A 20,543-nucleotide genomic window follows, 5' to 3' on the forward strand; every position below is an offset into this window, starting at 1 on the left:
TATATATATATATATATATATATATATATATATATATATATAAGCACGTTGTTAATGGATATGTATGTGTTTTGAAGAGAAGGTCCACATATCTTAAAAAATATTAATTGCATTAAATATCAAAATAAATTGAAAAAAAAACATTTAAAGAGTTAGATTGTAGCTGTGAAACAATTCAATAGTAGGGGACATGTAATATAAAGACAAGAAAATATTTATTGAAAATGATAAGTACTGTTTAACCTTTTTAAAGCAATAAATAGTTAGAGTAATATTGGTGAATAATAAAATAATATCATAGAAAAATATATTAAAACTTATAAATAATCCTGTTAATCTATAATTTGTAGTATTTGTTTCAGTGGGTAAAACTGACATATGATAGATATTGATGTGTTTGTGTTAATAATATAATATTGAACTTGGGAGGCAAAGTAAAGTTTTAGAGCCTCCCACAGAAACATGTCATTTGCTGTGGATTCCGGATATGGTTTCGCCATTTCTTTGTCAACATTTTCCTCTACAATTGCTTATAATGGAATGTTCTCACTAAAATCTTTTCAATAAATAAATTATTAAATCAAAATAGAATACATTTAATGTGTTAAAATAATTAATATATATACTACGAAACAAGTAGGAAATCAACGGGAAGTGATATACAATCTTTATTAACTCTTAATTTTTAATTATATACGATAAGTTTGATATAAAACTCAATCAGTCCTTTTTTTTTCTTCATTTTTTATGTTTTATAATTTCCTATTTCGTGAATCTATTGAGATGTATAAAACCCAATCGGTCTTTGTTTTTTTTCATTTTTTATGTTTTATAACTTCCTATTTCGTGAATCTATTCAAATGTAGTCGAATGGATAGAATTTGAAAACTGAGATTCAGAATAGACTCGTTGATGTTCAAACGGTTTGACAAAGACATAAACTCCAAACAAATCAAAACACGTTGGAGGGAAAATGAGAGTTTAAAACTACTGAAGTATTAAACACATAAACTATATAATAGAACTATTGTTTCATGAAATTATAATTTTCTAAAATTTAACCTAAGTTGGTAGGTGTATCCACAAGGCTTGAATCGAATACCATCGCTGATTACTGGTCAGAGTAACGGAGCAAAGGTAGAATTGAAAACTTAAGGAATCTAAGATGAATAATTCCCGGGGAGAGACGATGATGATCAACATTGAAAAATGAAATCAAAGAGGAGGGTTTATTATTATTATTTGCTGTGTCGCTGGTGCACCACGAAGCAGGAAGGGCACCTGATCAAACCGTTGGAATTGCAGGAAGAACAGATCCTGAAGGCGCCACTCTTTTCAGCGAACACTTTATGGCTTCCATCGCACGTGTCGCACACAACGAATCTCAGCCCTCCGCAGAGACCGCATGCGATGCTACGCGACAACGGCAGCCGTTCGACCAGCTCGTGCAACTCGCCGCTGTCGTAGAGTCGCCGAACGTCGTCAGCGCCGCCAATGTAGGTTCCGGCGATGAAGACGCTCGGAAGAGGCACGGTGCGGCGGCCGAGAATCCACTGCAGCTCCTCGCGGAAGCGGTCGTCGACACTGACATCGCGCTCGTCGATGGCGACGGCGAAGCCGCGGAGGATGGATCGGACGGCGCGGCAGTCGTCGTGGGTGCGGCGGACGACGCGGAGGCTGGTGTAGTAAAGGACGACGGAGGCGCAGTCGGAGTCCGGCGGCGGCGCGAAGGAGGAAGGGGCGGCGGCGCGGGTGCCGCTGAGGGAACGGAGGAGGGAGGGGGACATGGAGAGACGGCGGAAAAGGGAGGGCGATTTGGGAGAGCTAGGTTCGGGTTCGGAAGCTAGGAGGGTTTGTATGTCTTTGAAGGACGTGCAGGAGACGGTGGAGGCTCGGGATCGGGATCGGGATCGGGATCGGTTGGGACGGGAAGCTGTAGTTCGGACACGCCATGGTAGCCACATTGCAACAAAGGAGAAACAGGATGTGTGTGTGTCTTTGTTTTTGTTTGATGATGTGGTTTGTTATATGGAGTGTTGTATTTAGTGTGTGGAGTGAGCGGGGTTGAATTGGTAAATAGATACAAAAGGGAAGGGCCATTTTTATTAATGATTTTATATTTTGCATGTTTATTAAATTAGTATAGAAAATCAAGCAATGTAAACACTTAAAATCTACAAAATAAAATAAATAAAAAAAAGTTGAGAAAATGAAACGAACGAAATAAGATGAGAAAATGTATAAAATAAATAGGAAATGATAAAGGAAATAAATCGAGAATAAAGATTAAAAAAATGAAAGGAATATCGAAACAATATTTGCGTTATAAATTTAAAAGTTTAAATCTCAAAAACTCTACCAATTTAAAAAATTAGTATAATTAATTCAAATAATATAAGTAAAAATATATTAAATTATAAAAAAGCATTTCATTGTACTCCTGTCATTCTTGTTTTTTATCGGGATAATATGGGAAATAAAAAATGATACTCCTATATCATACATAGTTCCATTACTACATTAAACACGTAACCGTCACTTCGGTCAAAAATCTATTAATTATATACCAAATAAAATTTACACGAAATCCTTGTACTTAGACAAAATAACAAATATTGACCACTTTTAAATTCATAAAACATTAAATATATTTAATTTTTCATTTAATACTTTCTTCACAAATATGAAAAAGTATAAGAAAAATATAACATTATTCGTGTTAATAACATATTATATTGTAACTATTTCACAGGATGATTCTTTCTTTTCTTATTATTACCTGATAGGCAAAGCTACAGTTGCGGCTATTTGAGCTCAAAAATTTGCTAAAAATCTGGTTTTTGGATATTGTATTTAAATTTGTTTTATTTTATTTCATAAATCTCCTAGTTTGAAGACAATTTCTCTTCTAAGAACAGTCCGGCACTTAATTTTTTTAAAAGTAGTTAAAATTTTTTAACTTTTTCATTAAATTGTTATATTTACAATTTTTAGATTTTCTTCAAATCGTTAAAAACTACTTTAACTTGTACATATTGTTTAAAGAAAAGTACGCTTTTAAATAGTTAAAAATAATTTTAAATACACCTTAAAAGTAAGTTTATAAGCATCAACAATTTTATCACATAAAAATATAGTTAAAAAATCTTTACACGAATCTCCAACTATATAAAGTGATTACAAAGTGATCATTGAGATCGATTAGAATGGGATCATTTATAAGTGATCAAAGTAATTATCTCAACACTTCACGAAAATAGTGTAATAGATGGTCTATTTTGATCTGATCCGTTTTTACCAGTTAAAAAATTGATTGGTCTAAGCTGACTCGCCATTGAAAATTGGATTAGAAATTATAACTTGTTCTATTGCTGGACGGACAAACGGGCTGATTGATCACTTTTTTATTTCTTTATAATATATATATATATATATATATATATATATGAATACTTAAAACATAATCATATAAATATTTTATAAGTTTTTAATTGATCGATTAATATTTTTAATTGAATAAATCAAAATAATTATTATGTTTGCAGTCAAATTACTCCATTATAAGTAATAATTGGAACTTAATTTGTAGGTATTCATAATTTAAAATATAATAGTATTGGATATTCATATTCTTACAAAAATATAATATAGAAAATTTATTCTTTTTAATTATTTGTAATTTTAAAAAAATAAAAGTAAAATAAAAACTGGTCAACATGTCCGAGAAGAGCTGACAGGTTGATAACTTCAACCTCGGTCCATCTCGTTTTGGCTGGTTGGCAGACAGTCCGTTGGGCCCAACCCACTTTGTCACCCATAAATAATATAGACGTTAGTAATTGATGACGTGTCTCTATTTGAAAAGTCATTTGATCGGGATTATGTGTAGTTCCAATACTTCCATTTCTTTCTTATATCTTCTTTTCTATCTCAATTTTCACTCCTAATCTTTTATCTTTTATATAATTAAATGACATCATGGTGAAATTGAGGAGTTAAAGAACAATTTGAACCAATCAATTTACTTTTTTGAGTAAGTTTAATTTCTACATTTTTTTAAGGAATGTAGTTTAGTTTTCTCTTGTACGTGATAAATTTGTTTATTGTGTATCACTGGGTGCTTATAAATTTATCTTTTTATAAATAAGTGAGAGGTGATTAATTTATATTGAAAAAATTATGATAAAGAGTAAAATAATTTATTCTTTTTTCAAGAGGAAAACTTGTGATAAAGATGAAAAAAACGCATCTACGTCAACTAAACTTGAAAATTTTCATTAGAACCCAAGAATTAAACAAAATGAAAAACAACTCTTTAAAGTTCACGCAATTACATAACATGACTTTTGAAAATTATTTTATAACACAATTCAGACAATGATGGAGACTGATTTTTAAACAAGTAGTTTGATAGTCTATATTATAATATATTGCAACAAACTTTAGTTCTGATTCAATTATTGAATATTTTAAATTATTGAAAAAACATAAAGTAACACTTTGACTAAAGCTAACTTTATATATATATATATATATATATATATATATATATATTATTTTGATGATAAATTGTATGTTACACTTTCACACTTTCATATAAAATTTTAAATGTATATAATAATGTCACATATTTAATTTAAGTAGTTGTTCTTGAAATTTGGTCCATCTATAAAAATTATTTGTTTTTAGATGATTTTTTTTTGTTTGACTTGCATTACACATTTTTTCAATATGCAAGTGATACTACACAGTACCAGTAGTTTGACCTATATTAGTAAGTTATTTTTGATTTAGGAGAAGACAAGTCTACAATTCATTTTTTGAAGTTTTAATTTATTTGACCATGTTATTTCATCTATTTCACTTTGCTTCTTATTCTAGATAATTTTATGATATAAAATAGTAAATAATAATCATATTTTATTAAATTTTATTATCAGATGTGCTTATTTTGAATAGAAAAAAAAATTAATTAGAGCAATGAAGAAGTCATTGCCATTAATCAAGGTCGCACTCAACTGCATAAATTTCTAAGACAAGTTGATGGCACTGATGAATGGTCACAGTTCTTCATTTCACAGATTGTACTTTCTATGAATTCAGACGGATGGATTTGCAACACGGTTGAGGAGATAAAGCCTCTGGGGTTGCAGCTTTTGCGGAAGTATGTTCAACGTCCTGTTTGGACTGTGGGGCCTCTTCTACCCTCTGCCAAGGGTTCAAAACATCGTGCAGGAAAGGAATCTGGTATAGCCCTTGAAGCTTGCATGGAGTGGCTAGATTTGAAGGATGAGAGTTTTGTTGTCTATGTTTCTTTTGGATCACAGAACACGATCAGTGCCTCCCAAATGATGGCGTTGGCTGAAGGGTTGGAAAAGAGTGGGAGATCGTTTGTTTGGGTTATAAGGCCACCTGTTGGTTTTGACATTGATGGAGAGTTCAGGGAAGAATGGTCGCCAAAAGGGTTTGAAGAGAGAATGAGAGATACCAAGAAAGGTTTGTTGGTGCAGAAATGGGGACCCCAATTGGAGATTCTGTCACACAAATCCACATGAGTGTTTTTGAGCCATTGTGGATGGAACTCTGTGTTGGAGAGTCCTAGCAATGGGGTCCCAATGATTGGGTGGTCACTGGCTGCAGAGCAAGCATATAATGTGAAGATGTTGGTGGAGGAAATGGGTGTGGCTGTAGAGCTCACTCGAACTGTGGAAACCACCATTAATTGAAATGATATGATCTCCTCATATAAACTTTATAGAATATGATAATCATAAATCGTATTGACGAGTTCAATATACACTAACTCAACAACATTTTATATATGTACAAAAGCAAATGCGATCTTTGCAATATTTTGACGTATATCATCTTCAATATAGAATCTTTTAGGAACGAAATTTAATTATTAATACTTTATGAAATCACCAATAAAGTAACTTTGGTTAATTTTTGTGTACTTTACGAATTTATATATTTTATTTATTTTTTATTATAAAAATAATTCCATTAAATTAATAAATTATAAATGTTGGTGGGTAATTACAAATAAAAGAGGTTTCAAACCTCTACAAAATAATAGTTAGCAATAGAAGAGGTTAAAACCCTCCACAATATAATTCGGATACCAGGGGTTGTTCAAAACTTCTGCAAATAACTTGTGGAGACTCTAATTGTAGAGGTCCAAAAAACCTCTACAAATTAATTTGTGGAGGGTGAAAACTCCCGCAGATCGAAAAAAAAACCTCCACTAAATATTAATTTTTTTGTAGTGTACACAGTACCAGTAGTTTGACCTATATTAGTAAGTTATTTTTGATTTAGGAGAAGACAAGTCTACAATTCATTTTTTAAAGTTTTAATTTATTTGACCATGTTATTTCATCTATTTCACTTTGCTTCTTATTCTAGATAATTTTATGATACAATATAGTAAATAATAATCATATTTTATTAAATTTTATTATCAAATGTGCTTATTTTGAATAGAAAAAAAAATAATTAGAGCAAATTATTTAAATATAAAAACTCTAATTTAACACTCTATCTTTGGTAAATAATCAAGACAATAAAAATAAAATAATAAATTTAACCAAAATAACGGCGCAATAGTAATGATAATAATATAATCGTACCGTACAGAATCGGAGGTATAGGTACTCTCATACGAATTTGTGTATGAACGTATACTAGTTAATTTATATTTATAAAAGAAGTAGCAATCTTTTTTCATATTTATGTATGAATAAATAAATAAAATGTTTCATCTACATGTTTGTCCTCCTGAAATATCATCTATTTTTTTTTTTTGGATTTAATGTCTATATTAAAGTAAAATAAAAGATGAGAAAACCCTATAGATTAAGTAAATTCTAACGTCTTGGACGCCAGAAACTCTTCTTACCAACAAGAAATCGATTTTGATACAATGTTACAGACCAATGAAGTGAATGCAGAACTGGACCAAGCTTGTTCATCATTTCCACACTGTCTTCAACAAGTACATACCCATCTGGTCTCACTATGCGATCTATCTCCACAACCACATCTACAATCTCACATCTCACGAACACAAACATCATAATTAGCACGTATTTATATTATAATGTTGTTTTTCTACATATAACAGAAGTTACTGGCTATGGTTTTCTCTATACGCATACCTTTGCTCAAGATGTTTGAAAAGAAAGCTTGCATGAACAAGATCATAGGTTCGAGGGTATGTACTCAAGGACTCGCACCAGTCATGATATAATCCTATTAGCCCTCGGTCAAATATGGTAGTAAGAGTATCTGGCATGTCAATGGGTACTACATTCATCACCCACACAGGTAGATCAACGAGTGACGCGGCAAATCTGAAGGGAAAGAGAGAAAAGAACATGCACTTGAAAGGTAAAGAAGCAATTTTAAGTTTTTGTGAGAACATGCAGATAATATAAAAGTAAATTTCAAAGAGTGGCATGATGAAATTGTGTAATGAATATAGTTTACCCTGCATAACCAGCATTCATGTCCATTACATTTCGAACACTTGACCAGTTTATAGAAAGACCATCTATATAAACGTCTGAAACTAGTTCAGACCAGTGCTTGGTGTCATTCAAGAACTTCTCAGTGGCATCTGATTCACTCGATAAGCTTGGAGGTATAGCAGTGAGCCTTTGGGGCCAAGACATTGGCCAGCTCTGAATGTTACCCTCACCATCAACCGGAAGAGGAATGAGGCAACCACTGAGTCTGGCATACCTAACCACAGTCATGCAAATAGTAGCATAAAGTTTACTCATTTGGTTTCCATTGATGTTGGTATTGCAGAGAAAACAAATTTGGTGAAAATATATACCAGGATGAGATACTTTTCTTGTCGCTGTATTCACACAAAGGAGGAGTATTCTCTTTGCGTTCCTGATAGCAAGAAGATGAGGTAGGCTTCTGGTATATAACAAGCCCAATACCAGATGAATCCAGAGTCTTAGCCACAACAGTCCAACACATTGCTTTTGTTACCGTCACCATGGCTGCAGAAAAACATCCACCATTAAAACGGTTGTAATATTTTTTTAAAATGAGAAAAGAGGTATGCGCATGGGGTGAGGGACAAACCATTCCATACTTTGCGATCTCTTTCATCATCGCGATAAACTGGTGTGGCAGACCATGCAAAGAAACCACCAGGTCTAAGAATCCTGTTCAGCTCAAACAACGGTTTCCCACCTGCATATTTGTCAACAAACACTCTTCTATTGAACATAGTACAAACAGAAATTCAAGAAGCTTGTCCTCTTATGGACACAAATCAAAACTCAGAAGTAAGAAGTACCGTCTGCATCCCAATGCACCCTGCATCTTGCACAGTGGATCAAATCAAATCCATTGTCAGGAAATGTCAACTTTTGAGTTCCAATGACAGAATGAGTTGCAGGAATTCCTCGTTCCAATGCAAACTGTATCTGAGCTTCATGCTCATCCTTTGGTGCAAATGACATAGTAATAACATTTTTGTCCAGAAGAAAGCCACCAAAGCTAGCAACTCCACAACCAACATCAAGAACAACCCTGATATTCTTTCCCCATTGGATTGCCGGTAGTGTCTGGCATAAAACAGCATAGATCCAGAAAACTATATGATATAGTTATATAAGCAGAACATGTAAGACACAGATTAAGTCATGCATAAACAAAAAAGGTGAAGAAATGCTTGGACGACTAATGAAAACAAGTGAGAACAAATTCTGTCGTTTTCTACATCTCCTTCCTTGTACGGCCAATTATAAGCCCAAAGCTTTATCAATTGACAAAATATTAATCCGTAGGAAAAGCAGAATAATTTTGTTCAAATATAGTTGTGCCCTAGACTCAAATATCATGTTTCATAGACTAAAACCATTATCATTTTAAGAGGTTTGCTTGCAAAACAAAGTCTGAAGGTAAATAAAACAGAAGAAAAGAATCCACCTTCATCCTTATCCCTTTCCTCCCAAACCTCTCTCTCATACTTTTGAAGAGTTTACATGGATGCAGTTCTTTGAATGTTTTTTGTACTGTTCTCTCATCTGAATTAAAATTTCAGTTCTACGATCTATATTGATCTCTAATGCAAACTTTTATGATACATATTACTGAAGTGTGCTCAAATTTTTGATTGGAAAACAATTTCAAAAGCATCAAGGGGACTGTATCTAAATTTCACAGTTTCTCCAATTTGTTATTTCCCCCATATATATATATAAATATAACTTGATCAACATGTAGAGGGGAGGGGAAAATAACGCTCGTGACGAGATATATACCTTCTCTATGAATTCAGTATAATGGTTAACACCTTCTTTGAATTGAGTACCACCTCCGGGAAAGAAAAGATAATCTCCGGACTTCACCACCCAGTTTTGCTCCTTCTTGTATTCAACCAGCTTCGGATGAGGGACATTATCATACCAAATCTGAAAACCAAAACTAGTACATCACAGAAACATCTACCAAGATTCTTCTATTATCATTTATACAAGATGACGGTCCAACTAATTAATATTTGAATAAATGCAATCAAGTATAATTAATTTTTCCTGTAAACTGAAAATTTTGAATGCATGCACGTCAAGATTGACAAGAACCATACGTATAACTTTTGTGTCGTGAAGAGGTTGAAACAAGCCATGCATCAAACACATACAAGAAATCATGGATTAAAAACCAGAAAAAAAAAAAATCTTACCACCGAAGTATCAATCTCACCATGTCCCTGCACTTAGGCCACGGAAGGGGGACTTTATAGCCTCTGGGAAGGGGTACCAGACAGTGGAGAGGAGAAGGAGGACAGTGTCTTTCCCTGTGTTCCATGTGCCTCCTTGTCCTGAGAGCTTTGATGACCTTAAGGTTATCCAAACAGGGTACATAGTCCACAGCGTAGTGACCCTTACAGAGCTTCCAATCAATGTTTGCATCATCCGAAAAAGGCTCTCCCTTGAGTGCCAATCTTTGGCGTTTTTCGGGAGCCGGGGAAGAAAAATGTGCCACTGGTTGCGGTTTCACATCTGGATAGAACCCAATGGGATCCAAGGTAGAGGTTGCGTTTTTGGTGAACGTGAGGATTGTCACACAAATGACAAAAACCAAGAGCGTGAAAATGAAAGGACATTTTCTCTCTCTCAAAAGCCTTTCCACAGAAATTGCCATTTCTTGATATTAATGATTTCTTACGAGGTAATAGAGACAGAGAGATAACTGTCTGTGTAGAGATTGGGTTAGCATTTGTGCAATGTTTTCATGGTTAACCAACTGAAATGGTGCGACAGAGAAGATGTGACAGTGAATGTGCAAATTAGAAAGGTAGGTGTTGTGTCAGTCAAAGGCTGAAGACCCAATATCAGATCTTGACTTTCCAAAGGATACGCAAATTCAGAATGACACGTCATCACATTTGAAACCTTCTACTCTACTATTTTGCCATTGTATCGCCATCTAAGCATAATGCACCAACATACACTTTCTCTTTCTTTCTTTTTTTTTTTTTTTTCTCTTCTTTAGGTACAATGCCTAAATGTTTGTTCGTGTTCAATGTTGCCAAGATAGAGAAATGATTATTAATACTTAATATGCATACAGTGAGAAAATAAAAATACAGGTTTATAGGTTAATTATATGATCTAATAAAAAGAGAGAGATAAAAAAGAACGAGTATATAATAGGTAATAGGTGTAGATAAAATTAAAATGTATGAGTATCATTGTCCTTAATATATATTAATATATAATTGGTTTTATTTGATAAGTGACTAAAAGTAAATGAATATAATTGTACATTATTATTTTTCGATGTGAGTAATGATGTCCGGAGGGAATAATACTTGAAATGTTTAATGATGATAACTAATTACTTGTAAGATAAAATTAACAATAGGTCGTATAATGTAATGTCTATTGTGAATCGATACTTATCTTAATTAATTGCATATACTGTGTAAACATAAATACTAATAATATATTTTAAAACATTTTTACTTTTAGTTAAAAATTATGATAAATCACAAAAACTGTGAAAACCGCATTTTTTATTTAATAAATCTCACCCATTACTCAATAATTTAGAATTAACATATGCCAAAGTTTAAGATTCAAATCGTATAAATTGTGTCTAATAGATAATTTCACTGAAAACCAACATATTAACATAACATCCCGCAACTGCAAATGGATTGAAGATGCTCCTCTTAAGGTTATATATAAGATGTATCAAGTGTATCTCACATACTTCTATGTGATGAAATATTGATGATTAAAGTTGATCTATCCAATATGATTGTAATTAGAACATCAAATCTTAACTTTTTAAGTGATTATGTAATTTTTAGTACCCTTTTTATGTGTATGTATAAACAATTTTCACCACATACAACCCCTATATAATACCGACAAAGTAAAAGACTGATCTAGCTTGAGCATTGCCAAAGACGATACAAGAAAGAACCGCATCACAAAGTAGGGTGTGGCCTTAGTTCAGCATCAAAGTGAAAAAATGAAAAGAAAGAACATGGGAAGTGCCTTCGCAAGAATCTACTAATCAATAGCAAAAACCAGAGAGAACATGGGAAGAGAAAGAGAGGGCTGATAAACTCCTTAGTTTGGATTGATATTCCTTAACAATAAATTCTAATCTCGCTTCGCAATATACATATGACTCAACAAATAGTAATTCAAAATTGTATTACACAACAGCATTTGAAAGCGGTTTATAAAGAATAATAAAGAAGACAAAATTAGTAAAGCCCTACTCTGCCATCGATGCCTTACTATACCCACAAGTTCTTTTTTTTTTTCACTCTGTTATCGCAGAACCGTTATCCACATCAACCTCGCCCATTCCTGTATCTTCTTCCTCTTCACTGTCTTCATCACCACTTACCTCCTCATTATCTTGGCGTAACTTGGCCATGTGCTCAGCAAGCAATTTATCATCACGTTCACTCACCTGAAACAAAAATTCAGTGTCAACCCTCCCAGAAGTAAGAAAGTACAAGAATTCTACTCTCTCCCTTTACTGGCATCAAAAGATAGGGAACAGGATCCAAAGGCAGATGAAAAAAATATTTGTATGCATAAAATATATAGATGATAATCAAAAACCAAAAAGAGGAAGTGACACTCACTGCTCTAGCTCCTTCCTTGACCACAAGTTTACCCTTGTGTTGCTCTATTGATTGAGTGCAAGCGGTAATGGCATTGTTTAGAACCAATATTCCTTGCTCCTATCGAGACCGTCACAAAATACACAAATTATTTTCGATGGTAAGTTTATCAATTGGAATTTATTACACAAATCTACAATAGTCTCTTGTATATGGATATTAAATACCACACATGACATTGTCCAGCAGATGTAATTTTAATAATCCAAGTTTATTGAGCTCTCGAGATGTCTTTCTACAACACAATTGGAATTAAAATCTCTGCAAAGTATCCACAGACAAGCCATGACTAAAGCTACTTCTAGATTTATTAACACTGGGTATCAAGATAAAAAAAATGTCTAAGAAAAATTAATTTTCATCAGGTAACGAAAGATACCACGACCAAACAACATATAGCAAGAGAATGTTCAGGCTTTTCAGGGTGAATTCTATTTGGCTGTTAGGCAATCATAGTAGGTTAAAAATTCGCCAACCTAGTTCTAGAACCCCAATACCCTCAACTACTATCTAAAATACAACACTAGTGACAAACTCATACTTCACATATCCAAAAATTTATATACTGAAGCAAAAATCTCCAAGGGCAGAATATGCACTCAATTCTGGTAAAAAAAGGCAATCATCATATGAAAATATATGTGAAGATTGCAGTAACCTTGTCCAGTGTCTGAGTGGTAAGAACATAAAGTGGGGGAGCAACAAGTTTAATTTTGACAGGGCAGTCGTCGTTTCCAGCAGCTTCAGCTCTACGCATTGCCTCCTGCATAAGCAAATGATCATAAAACCTGAGAATACTGTGGTAGATAAGTTATAGGCAGCAACAAATCAAAATAGCAGATTAGATGCTTAAAGGAAAAAGAAGATCTTTTATCCAAAATAAAAAAAGGAGCAATAGAAATAAGTAAGACCTTAATGTGAAGAACGCCATCAAATTGAAAACATTTCATTTCAATATCTGCCCTAATTTTCAAGGGCTGTGGGGTCATCCGTCTCCTAATATTCTTCACAAGAGAATCCTTCACTTCTTCAGAAACAGCCGGCACTACCTTAGTCACCTATGGCCAGCAACAGAAAATACATTTATCCAACAACAAGACATAACGAAATGGGTTAAGTTTTACAGTGATAAAAACGTTTACCTCCTGCCCATCAGGGCCAACTTCCTTGACCTCACGAGTGAGAGTATTCAAAACAGAATCAGGATCAGTCACAATTATTTTGAAAGCCTGCAAAGAGTGAATTTTAATCAGCAACTACAACTACTAAAAGAGTGAGAAAAAAAAGAAGCATAAAAGAATTACAAAAGAAAGAAGAATGGGGACCTCAAAAGCATGGCCGTATTTGCGATACAAGGGCCATGCAATGTGAATGTAGAGGTCCTCCAAATCGATGCTTAGGGTTTCGGCGACGTGGCGCATGATGGAATGGACGAGCTTGCTCTTGTTGTATCTCTCCTCGCAGGCCTGAATGTCCTCTTCGGAGACCCTGCGCTTGCTGAGATCGATGTAGCCCTTTTCCTTGTCGACACGGAGGACCATGACGGGCTCGATGCGGCCCACCTTGATGAGGCTGCTGACGCTCCGAATCCGACGGCGGGAGAGCTCTGAGAACAAGATCATGCCCTCGATGTTGTTGTACTCGAGAAGCGACACGTAGGCACCCATGTCAGCGATGTTCTTCACCTGTATCATCACCGCCATGTCCACCTCCGGGTACTTCGCCTCGTACATACGACATTCCAGGTTCGGACCCATGCTTACTTTACCCAGCCTTTAGTTTCTTTCTTTCAGTTGTGTAGGAAAGCATCTGAACAAATCCTAAAGCTTTATATGTTACATGTTCTTGGGCTCTTAATTGGAATCAATATAAGCCCAAAGACGAGTTTATGATTTTGTTTTATATATTTTTTAACTTTTTCATCTTTATTTAGTATCGTATTTGAACTTATATTTATTTTTTCAATAATTATATATTTTAAACACCCATTATAGACAATGGAAGCATCATATTCATAATCCGTTTGTGGGCATTTATTTTACTTTTATTTTATAGAAATAACAAATACTTAAGTTTGAATTTTTTAAGCAAGGATTGGAGCACCCATATATTTTTATTTTTATTTTCGTTTCTACATTACAAGAATTTAAATATATTTGAATATTAATTTATATTAGTTTTAAACTGAGTAAAAACAAAAAATAATGATTATTCTTTTATATTATGTATATTTTTAGTGTTACGATTAATAATTTTAAAATAAATCATCCTTCCTTATTTTTTCTTCGGAAATAAAACTTCTTTTTACGATATAAATATTTTGTACTAATCAATATTATAATATCAAAATTAATATGTAGACAGCACGTTTTAAGCTCTAATTAAATTATAATTGCTTTTAATAAAAGTAAATGCTAAAACAACTTCTATATTAAATATAATATATTATTTAATTAAATTAAATATTTAAAAAGTTTAATTATCTTAAATTGAAATATTGTATATTATCTTCATTATATTAATTCATATTTTTCATTTTTTAATATTAATATATTTATAATTAAGGGAAAAAAAATGAAAACAGCGTTTAAAAATATTAAAACTTTAAAGATAACAAACATTTGTTCTGAAACTAAAACATTCGAAATCATATTGAGATAAAGTAAAAATACATTCTCTTTCTATAATAAATTAGATATTTTTTGGTTGTTAATACATCCATGAGAACAATAAGAATCACATAAGGTAGAGATATAAGCCAAAAAACACTGTTGCTATCTAGTCATTGTTGAACATGGACTTTCAACAAGGCCTTGAATTAAAACTTCCCAGGCATCATGCTAGTGTATACGAAGCTAAAAATAATCGAACTTTCACCTGATATATGTATTATCGTGAAATACCAAATAAAAAACCAAGATGATAAACAGCAGTTTTAATATTATTATTTATACTTCTAAATTTTAAGTTATGAAAACATATATAAGCATAATATTAGAGTTAAGTTGAGTTACAATTCCATATCATTCAATATCTCCATTTCTTCATCTCTAGCCAACAACTTTAAAATACGATCTCGAAGAACCAGATTAGAACTAACTAGATAGTGAAAACAAAAAATTGACATCAAGCAGTAACTCCCTCCTCATGGAGCAACATTTGATCAAAGTGCCACACACCTGAAAATTCACATCAAACAAAACAATGCAATTAGTTTCTTTTAAAACATTTGAGAATGACATATTCGGTTTTTTCACTATAGTGTTCATTTTGAAATTACCATAATGGTACAAGGTTTTTTTTAAAAAAAATTGAATATGGACAAATTATCCCAAATTGGCACAAATTCATAACGAAGTGTCAAATTAAAACGACTTCATAGAGACGAATTCAAGTTATGACAACTTATGTTAAAAATGAAGTCGTTATATCATGACACCACTTCAATTCATCTTATTCTAAGTTTGGAATAGTCTCAAATTGCGACAAGTTTACTTTTAGCAACGAAATCGTGCCAACTTAATCCATATTCAATTTTTTTTTAAATTGTCCCATTATGAAATTACACCAGAACGGCGAAAAAACAAGAGAAATTCATCAAAGTAGATGCAGCTCAACAAATATTTTTTACCATGTCCTTTGCCAACTCTTCTGAGCTGGGCAACATACTCAGAGATTTTTTTAATAGCTTCGACCTGGCCAAATAAAAACAAATTATTTTTCTTTCGTGAATTTAAAATTTAAAGTATGTAAATTGAATATTGATCAAAGTCACTTAACAATTTCTCTAATAAACTAGAAGACAAAAATTCCTCAAATTGCAACACCACATTACCTGTTCACCTAAAAATTCGCTTTCAATAAAATCTGTTAATTGCACATCATTGTTCTTTGAGGCAACCTGTCAAACAACATGTAACAAGGTCAAAGAAAGGAATCCGCATTTTAATAACATTGAATTGGACATAAAGGAGACAAACAAAAAAACTCATCTTACACTGTGCAAGTTAAGAAGCTTCTCATTTGTCAACTTCTCCAAAGACAGAGCAAGTTCCATTGCTGCAACAAGAAACAAACACAAAACACATTTAGTGTCATACTTACAAATTTACAGGGGAAGTTCAGGCAAAGCGAAAACTTTGAACAAGTTGTCTTACATTATCTGTTACATATGAAACGATTGTGGTAAGAAATTATATATTTTATAATCTTACCAAATTAACTCAACGTGTGCATAAAAACAGGTTAAACGTAAAGTGCTATCAGAATTCAGTTCAATTTTTTAGCCATAAATGCAATTGCAAATCATACAATGAAGAATTGCTGGAAATCTTAATTATTTCAGCTTTTGTTCTATGTTTGTTATACATAATCTTTAAATGTTCAACCTAAAATGAGGCTCTAAAACTAAACAAGGATCTCTCGTTAAAATAAATGCACACGGTGCAGCAAAAGAGAACGGTTTGGTTATAAATTATATGAAAAAAAAAAACAGAACAAGAGAGGGTCATACACACTAACCATACAGGGCATCTCCCTTTTCCTCATGGTCAAACTCAGAAAGAGGCATCACAATAGATTGTAACTTCACTTTTCCACCACGTTTGTTCTGAAAATTACAACAACATAGCAAATTTCTCAGTATCGCTTTCTAGAAAACAATTTTAAAAGTTAGCATCCGAAATTTGTTTGTGTAGACCGAAAACCGTAACTAATTTATACCTGATACTCCATCAATTTCTCAGCATGCTCCCTTTCCTCCTCACTTGACTCCTTAAAAAATCTGCAACGATGGAAATCATTAATTAGCAACTCCCCACAAGGTAAATTAAAACACCAGAGAGCAGAAACCGTAAATAATTATAACCAAATCATTACTTGGCAAGACCCTTGAGCGCAACATTGTCCCTGTCGAAGTAGGCAAACATCGCATGATAAACATACGAAACATTGTACTCCACACTGCAAAAGGGAAAAATAAAGCATAGAAATAAAGTGAAATCAAACAGCATAGACCCAGAAAGAATCAAAAGCCTTAATCAACTTCCACCCATAAAAATAAAGTGAAATTTATAAGGGGTTATCGTTGGTGAATATAACTAAAAAGAGAATTTGAATTTTGAAGTAAGAAAAGATAGAAGCAGGGAGCCCAACGCACTTGATCTGTTCGTTGACAACAGCCTCGCACTCATTGGTGTACTTCTGGCGAGCAAGGGAAGCTTCTGGAAGTGTGGGGACAAGGTCGAGCTCCTTCTTGACCTCTTCAAAGGGTTCAAAAACGACGCCGGTTAAGGGACGGTTGTTGGAGCCCTTGGTGGCGCAGGGAACGAAGCTTTTGGCATGAGAGTTGCAGCGAATAGCAGAAGAAGGGTTTATGAGAGGGAGTATATGGTCGGCGTTGGTGTTGGCGTTGGCGTTGGCGTTGGGGTTGAGTAGAGAGAAAGAAGAAGCGGTTCTGAGAAGCATGGTTGCAGAGAAGAGGAGAAAGGAATGTGTTGCGTTAGTTGAGCAATGAGGTTGTTAGTGTGAGGTAGATACATGATGAAGCATGATGCTGCATGGAGGTATATGCACACGTTGGAATTGGCGCGTGGGGTGCTCCTCTCCTGCATCACCATTCGCTCCAATATCTACACTCTTCTCTTCTTCCCTCCAATTCGTGCTCCTTATTTCTTTCATCTTTTAAGTGGCTACGGTTTTTTCTTCATTATTTTTTCTTTTCTGTTGGGCCCATGTTTCAATCATTCGTCACATAACCTCCTTTTTATTGGGTACAAGTTGGGTGAGGCCGCTTCTTCCTGCACCTCTAAATTGCTTTCTGCATCTCGTGAAAGCTACAATTTTACCCCTTTTTTATTTTGAGTTTCAGAATACAAAATTAAGAGACATTTCAAGATGCATAGTTTGAAATGCAAAAGTTATATTTTAGATTGGATATTTTGAAATACAAAATTTTATTTTAAAATATATTATATTTTGAATTGTACAATTTAAAATGTTTTTTTTTTAAAAAAAGAAAAAGGTAAAATGTGGAAGGTGAGAGCGATGGAGGAAGAAGTAAGGGGTGCCAGTGGTGGAGGAAGAAGAAAAGACATCAATCGAGGTTGAGGAAGAGGATGAGGGTGCTGGAGGTGGAGGAAAGAACTCTGAAGGAATGCACTAGGAGAGGAAGAGGAAGAAGAAGAAAATAAGATTAAATAAGACATTTTGTATGGGGGTGCTGGTTGAAATAATGTATGGAGGTACAGGAAGAAGTTGCAGTTGGGTTAGAGTAGAAAAGCCCAACTAAAAAGGAAGGCATCGGCCCATCAGCTCATAGGATTTGTACATATAGTTGTGTTTTGCCGCAATCTGCTCAATGGGCTTTGCAACTGTGTCAGCTCCCAAACCATCGGATCCAAAAAAACAGCCCAGTGAGCAGAAAAAAAGTACATATCGAAGTGATATGTTATAAATTTATTCTTTTTCATTTTTTAACGAGCATTCTAGAAACATTGTTAAAAAAATCTAAAAAATTATATGTTATAAATCATTCACCATATCATGGGAAGAAAACATCATGCATCTCGAAAATGAATCTTCAGAACCACGATGCTCATTTAATGTATGTCTTGGAGGTCTCATGTTTTTTTTCCCTTATAACGTGGTGAGATGTCTGTTTCTAGACTCATATTTTATTGTCTTCAACGTTCGTAATTAACCTCACGACAAGTTTCTGTCTCAGCTTCCATGTCCATGGTCTCACCTTTCGAGGGGTTGAAGTTCTAAAACTTTTCACTTTCTTTAAATTATTTTTAATTTAAAAAATAGTTTTGCTTCAACCCAAAAACACCTTGACACGAAACTGCTTATAAAATATCTTTGACTTTCAATTTCTCAATAATGTAAGACTATTTTTTTTCTTATTCGGACTGTTGTCTCTATAAGAGGATAGAAGCCTTGAAACTCATGTTTGTGTCTTACATTAAGGATTCTTCTTTTAACACTAATATTTAACTGTTGAGGCTGTTTGAACTTTTAAGTTTATTATTGTACATTGAAAGTGTTGTTTGCTAGATTAAATTAATGAAGTCCTATTTAATGGATTTTACTTTAGGATAATAAACTGAAATTTAGTTTAATTTGAATTACCATACAGTATCATAATGTCTAGCACGGATACTAATCCTCATCTATTGCCTGGAGATAAATTTGAATATATTTTTATTATAAGATGAAACTTTGAATCATGTGATGCAATTAATGCAATGAAAGCTTAGGTTTTCTACCACACCAACTCCAACTCTTACAAATATCAATGGTAATCTCCATTGAAATGAGCTTCATTTATAATAATCCCTACAACTTAATTACATGTCAGGAATCTTATTAATAGCTTGGTGGAGTTACCCATGATTTCTTTGCTTTAATTTCAAGCAACAATAAAATTAATTTTTTTAAACAATGTTCAACATAAAGTATACTACTTACTACTGAAATAATTTACAAGAATTTGAAAATTTGATTAATGTGTAACTAAGAAGGGAATGGATCCCTGCAGAGGATCCTAACCTTTCAATAACTATTTTATATAATATTTTGCAGAAAGTCCCATCTATTACTTACTGAAAAATTGTCTTTAAAAATTACTTACTGAAAGTCCCATCTATTCTTCAGATAATTAATTGATACGAGTTGTTCGTTTGTTTTAATCATAGAAAAAATTATCTTACTCATTTACCATATTTTTTGTTATCGATTACAAAAATTATAAATTAATAAAGGTATTAGTAAAAAAAAAAAAGTATCCAAGCTATGATATGAAAAAGAAAAAAAAAAAAACACTGTCCAAAAAATATTTAGATTAAATAATTACTCTGTAGTTCCTAAACTATTTGATGATTTTTTATTAAGTTCTCGACCTACCTTATGACTCTTTGAATATGTATATTTTTTTATCTGAGCCCTTATATATATATATATATATATATATATATATATATATATATATATATATATATATATATATATATATATATATATATATATATATATTTTGCTTGTTGATTAAAAAACTCTATTTTTCATTTCATAGAGTAGATATGAATGACTTGCATCAACACATATAATCAAGTATAAAAACTTCGAAAAACTTGCTTTTAATTGAAAACTAACAACGATAAATACATAAAAATATATCATATTATGATAGCTGTTAAAAATAGTTAAAAAGTTGAAAAAAATAATAACATTAGAAAAAAATGTATTTGAAGTTTTTTTCATTATATGCGACTTTAATCAAATGTGTCAATAATCCGTAAGTTGTAACATGAAAAATTACCAAACATTATCAACATTAATATTTAATATATATAAACATTTT

The 20,543-nt window shown here is 32.9% G+C and overlaps 5 protein-coding genes across 6 annotated transcripts; 1 reads left to right on the top strand and 4 right to left on the bottom strand.

Annotated features, from left to right (window-relative positions):
* Nucleotides 1-939: 939 nt before the first annotated feature.
* Nucleotides 940-2,024, bottom strand: LOC114163214 (uncharacterized protein At3g28850-like). Its single transcript, XM_028047386.2, has one exon. The coding sequence runs from the start codon at nt 1,962-1,964 to the stop codon at nt 1,239-1,241; it is 726 nt and encodes a 241-aa protein (XP_027903187.1). The 5' UTR covers nt 1,965-2,024; the 3' UTR covers nt 940-1,238.
* Nucleotides 2,025-5,093: 3,069 nt separating this feature from the next.
* On the top strand, nt 5,094-5,726 carry LOC146889022 (UDP-glycosyltransferase 92A1-like). Its single transcript, XM_085667005.1, has 2 exons — nt 5,094-5,496; nt 5,641-5,726. Exons 1-2 carry the CDS (start codon nt 5,094-5,096, stop codon nt 5,724-5,726), a joined length of 489 nt encoding a protein of 162 aa, XP_085523131.1.
* Nucleotides 5,727-6,718: 992 nt separating this feature from the next.
* Nucleotides 6,719-10,315, bottom strand: LOC114183608 (putative methyltransferase PMT23). Its single transcript, XM_028070724.2, has 8 exons — nt 9,733-10,315; nt 9,291-9,440; nt 8,321-8,591; nt 8,104-8,214; nt 7,844-8,018; nt 7,492-7,746; nt 7,161-7,355; nt 6,719-7,059 (listed from the first exon to the last, which is right to left on the bottom strand). Exons 1-8 carry the CDS (start codon nt 10,171-10,173, stop codon nt 6,870-6,872), a joined length of 1,788 nt encoding a protein of 595 aa, XP_027926525.1. The 5' UTR covers nt 10,174-10,315; the 3' UTR covers nt 6,719-6,869.
* A 1,286-nt stretch (nt 10,316-11,601) lies between these two features.
* LOC114183673 (Eukaryotic translation initiation factor 2 subunit 1) lies at nt 11,602-13,989 on the bottom strand. 2 transcript variants are annotated; one of them, XM_028070811.2, is made up of 6 exons: nt 13,507-13,989; nt 13,324-13,410; nt 13,093-13,239; nt 12,840-12,944; nt 12,143-12,241; nt 11,602-11,964 (listed from the first exon to the last, which is right to left on the bottom strand). In XM_028070811.2, exons 1-6 carry the CDS (start codon nt 13,936-13,938, stop codon nt 11,812-11,814), a joined length of 1,023 nt encoding a protein of 340 aa, XP_027926612.1. In that variant the 5' UTR covers nt 13,939-13,989; the 3' UTR covers nt 11,602-11,811. The 2 variants fall into 2 exon arrangements, with proteins under 2 accessions (XP_027926612.1, XP_085531518.1); XM_085675392.1 differs by lacking the exon at nt 12,143-12,241.
* Nucleotides 13,990-15,101: 1,112 nt separating this feature from the next.
* Nucleotides 15,102-17,781, bottom strand: LOC114175272 (ferritin-3, chloroplastic). The gene is made up of 8 exons (XM_028060056.2): nt 17,340-17,781; nt 17,060-17,143; nt 16,904-16,964; nt 16,703-16,790; nt 16,179-16,240; nt 16,017-16,082; nt 15,813-15,876; nt 15,102-15,360 (listed from the first exon to the last, which is right to left on the bottom strand). The coding sequence occupies exons 1-8, from the start codon at nt 17,645-17,647 to the stop codon at nt 15,308-15,310; spliced, it is 786 nt and encodes a 261-aa protein (XP_027915857.1). The 5' UTR covers nt 17,648-17,781; the 3' UTR covers nt 15,102-15,307.
* Between the last annotated feature and the right edge of the window lie 2,762 nt (nt 17,782-20,543).

Source organism: Vigna unguiculata, chromosome 1 (assembly GCF_037176805.1).
Source record: "Vigna unguiculata cultivar grain cowpea cultivar isolate G323 ecotype 2 chromosome 1, ASM3717680v1, whole genome shotgun sequence".
Taxonomy (NCBI): domain Eukaryota; kingdom Viridiplantae; phylum Streptophyta; class Magnoliopsida; order Fabales; family Fabaceae; genus Vigna; species Vigna unguiculata.

Bases quoted from the DNA above. Each gene is read 5' to 3' on its own strand.
- LOC114163214 (XM_028047386.2), bottom strand. From the start codon at position 1,964: ATGTGGCTACCATGGCGTGTCCGAACTACAGCTTCCCGTCCCAACCGA.
- LOC146889022 (XM_085667005.1), top strand. From the start codon at position 5,094: ATGAATTCAGACGGATGGATTTGCAACACGGTTGAGGAGATAAAGCCT. The intron at 5,497-5,640 runs GTTTGTTGGTGC...CACTGGCTGCAG, and splicing joins AATGAGAGATACCAAGAAAG to AGCAAGCATATAATGTGAAG.
- LOC114183608 (XM_028070724.2), bottom strand. From the start codon at position 10,173: ATGGCAATTTCTGTGGAAAGGCTTTTGAGAGAGAGAAAATGTCCTTTC. The intron at 9,441-9,732 runs GTGAGATTGATA...TTTGGTTTTCAG, and splicing joins GGCCTAAGTGCAGGGACATG to ATTTGGTATGATAATGTCCC. The intron at 7,356-7,491 runs GTAAACTATATT...CTTTCCCTTCAG, and splicing joins ATGAATGCTGGTTATGCAGG to ATTTGCCGCGTCACTCGTTG.
- LOC114183673 (XM_028070811.2), bottom strand. From the start codon at position 13,938: ATGGGTCCGAACCTGGAATGTCGTATGTACGAGGCGAAGTACCCGGAG. The intron at 13,240-13,323 runs GTAAACGTTTTT...TGCTGGCCATAG, and splicing joins TTGGCCCTGATGGGCAGGAG to GTGACTAAGGTAGTGCCGGC. The intron at 11,965-12,142 runs GTGAGTGTCACT...TTTTTGTTTCAG, and splicing joins TCAAGGAAGGAGCTAGAGCA to GTGAGTGAACGTGATGATAA.
- LOC114175272 (XM_028060056.2), bottom strand. From the start codon at position 17,647: ATGCTTCTCAGAACCGCTTCTTCTTTCTCTCTACTCAACCCCAACGCC. The intron at 16,791-16,903 runs GTATAAATTAGT...TGTAATTTTCAG, and splicing joins AGAAATTGATGGAGTATCAG to AACAAACGTGGTGGAAAAGT. The intron at 16,241-16,702 runs GTTAGTGTGTAT...TTCTTGTTGCAG, and splicing joins AAAGGGAGATGCCCTGTATG to CAATGGAACTTGCTCTGTCT.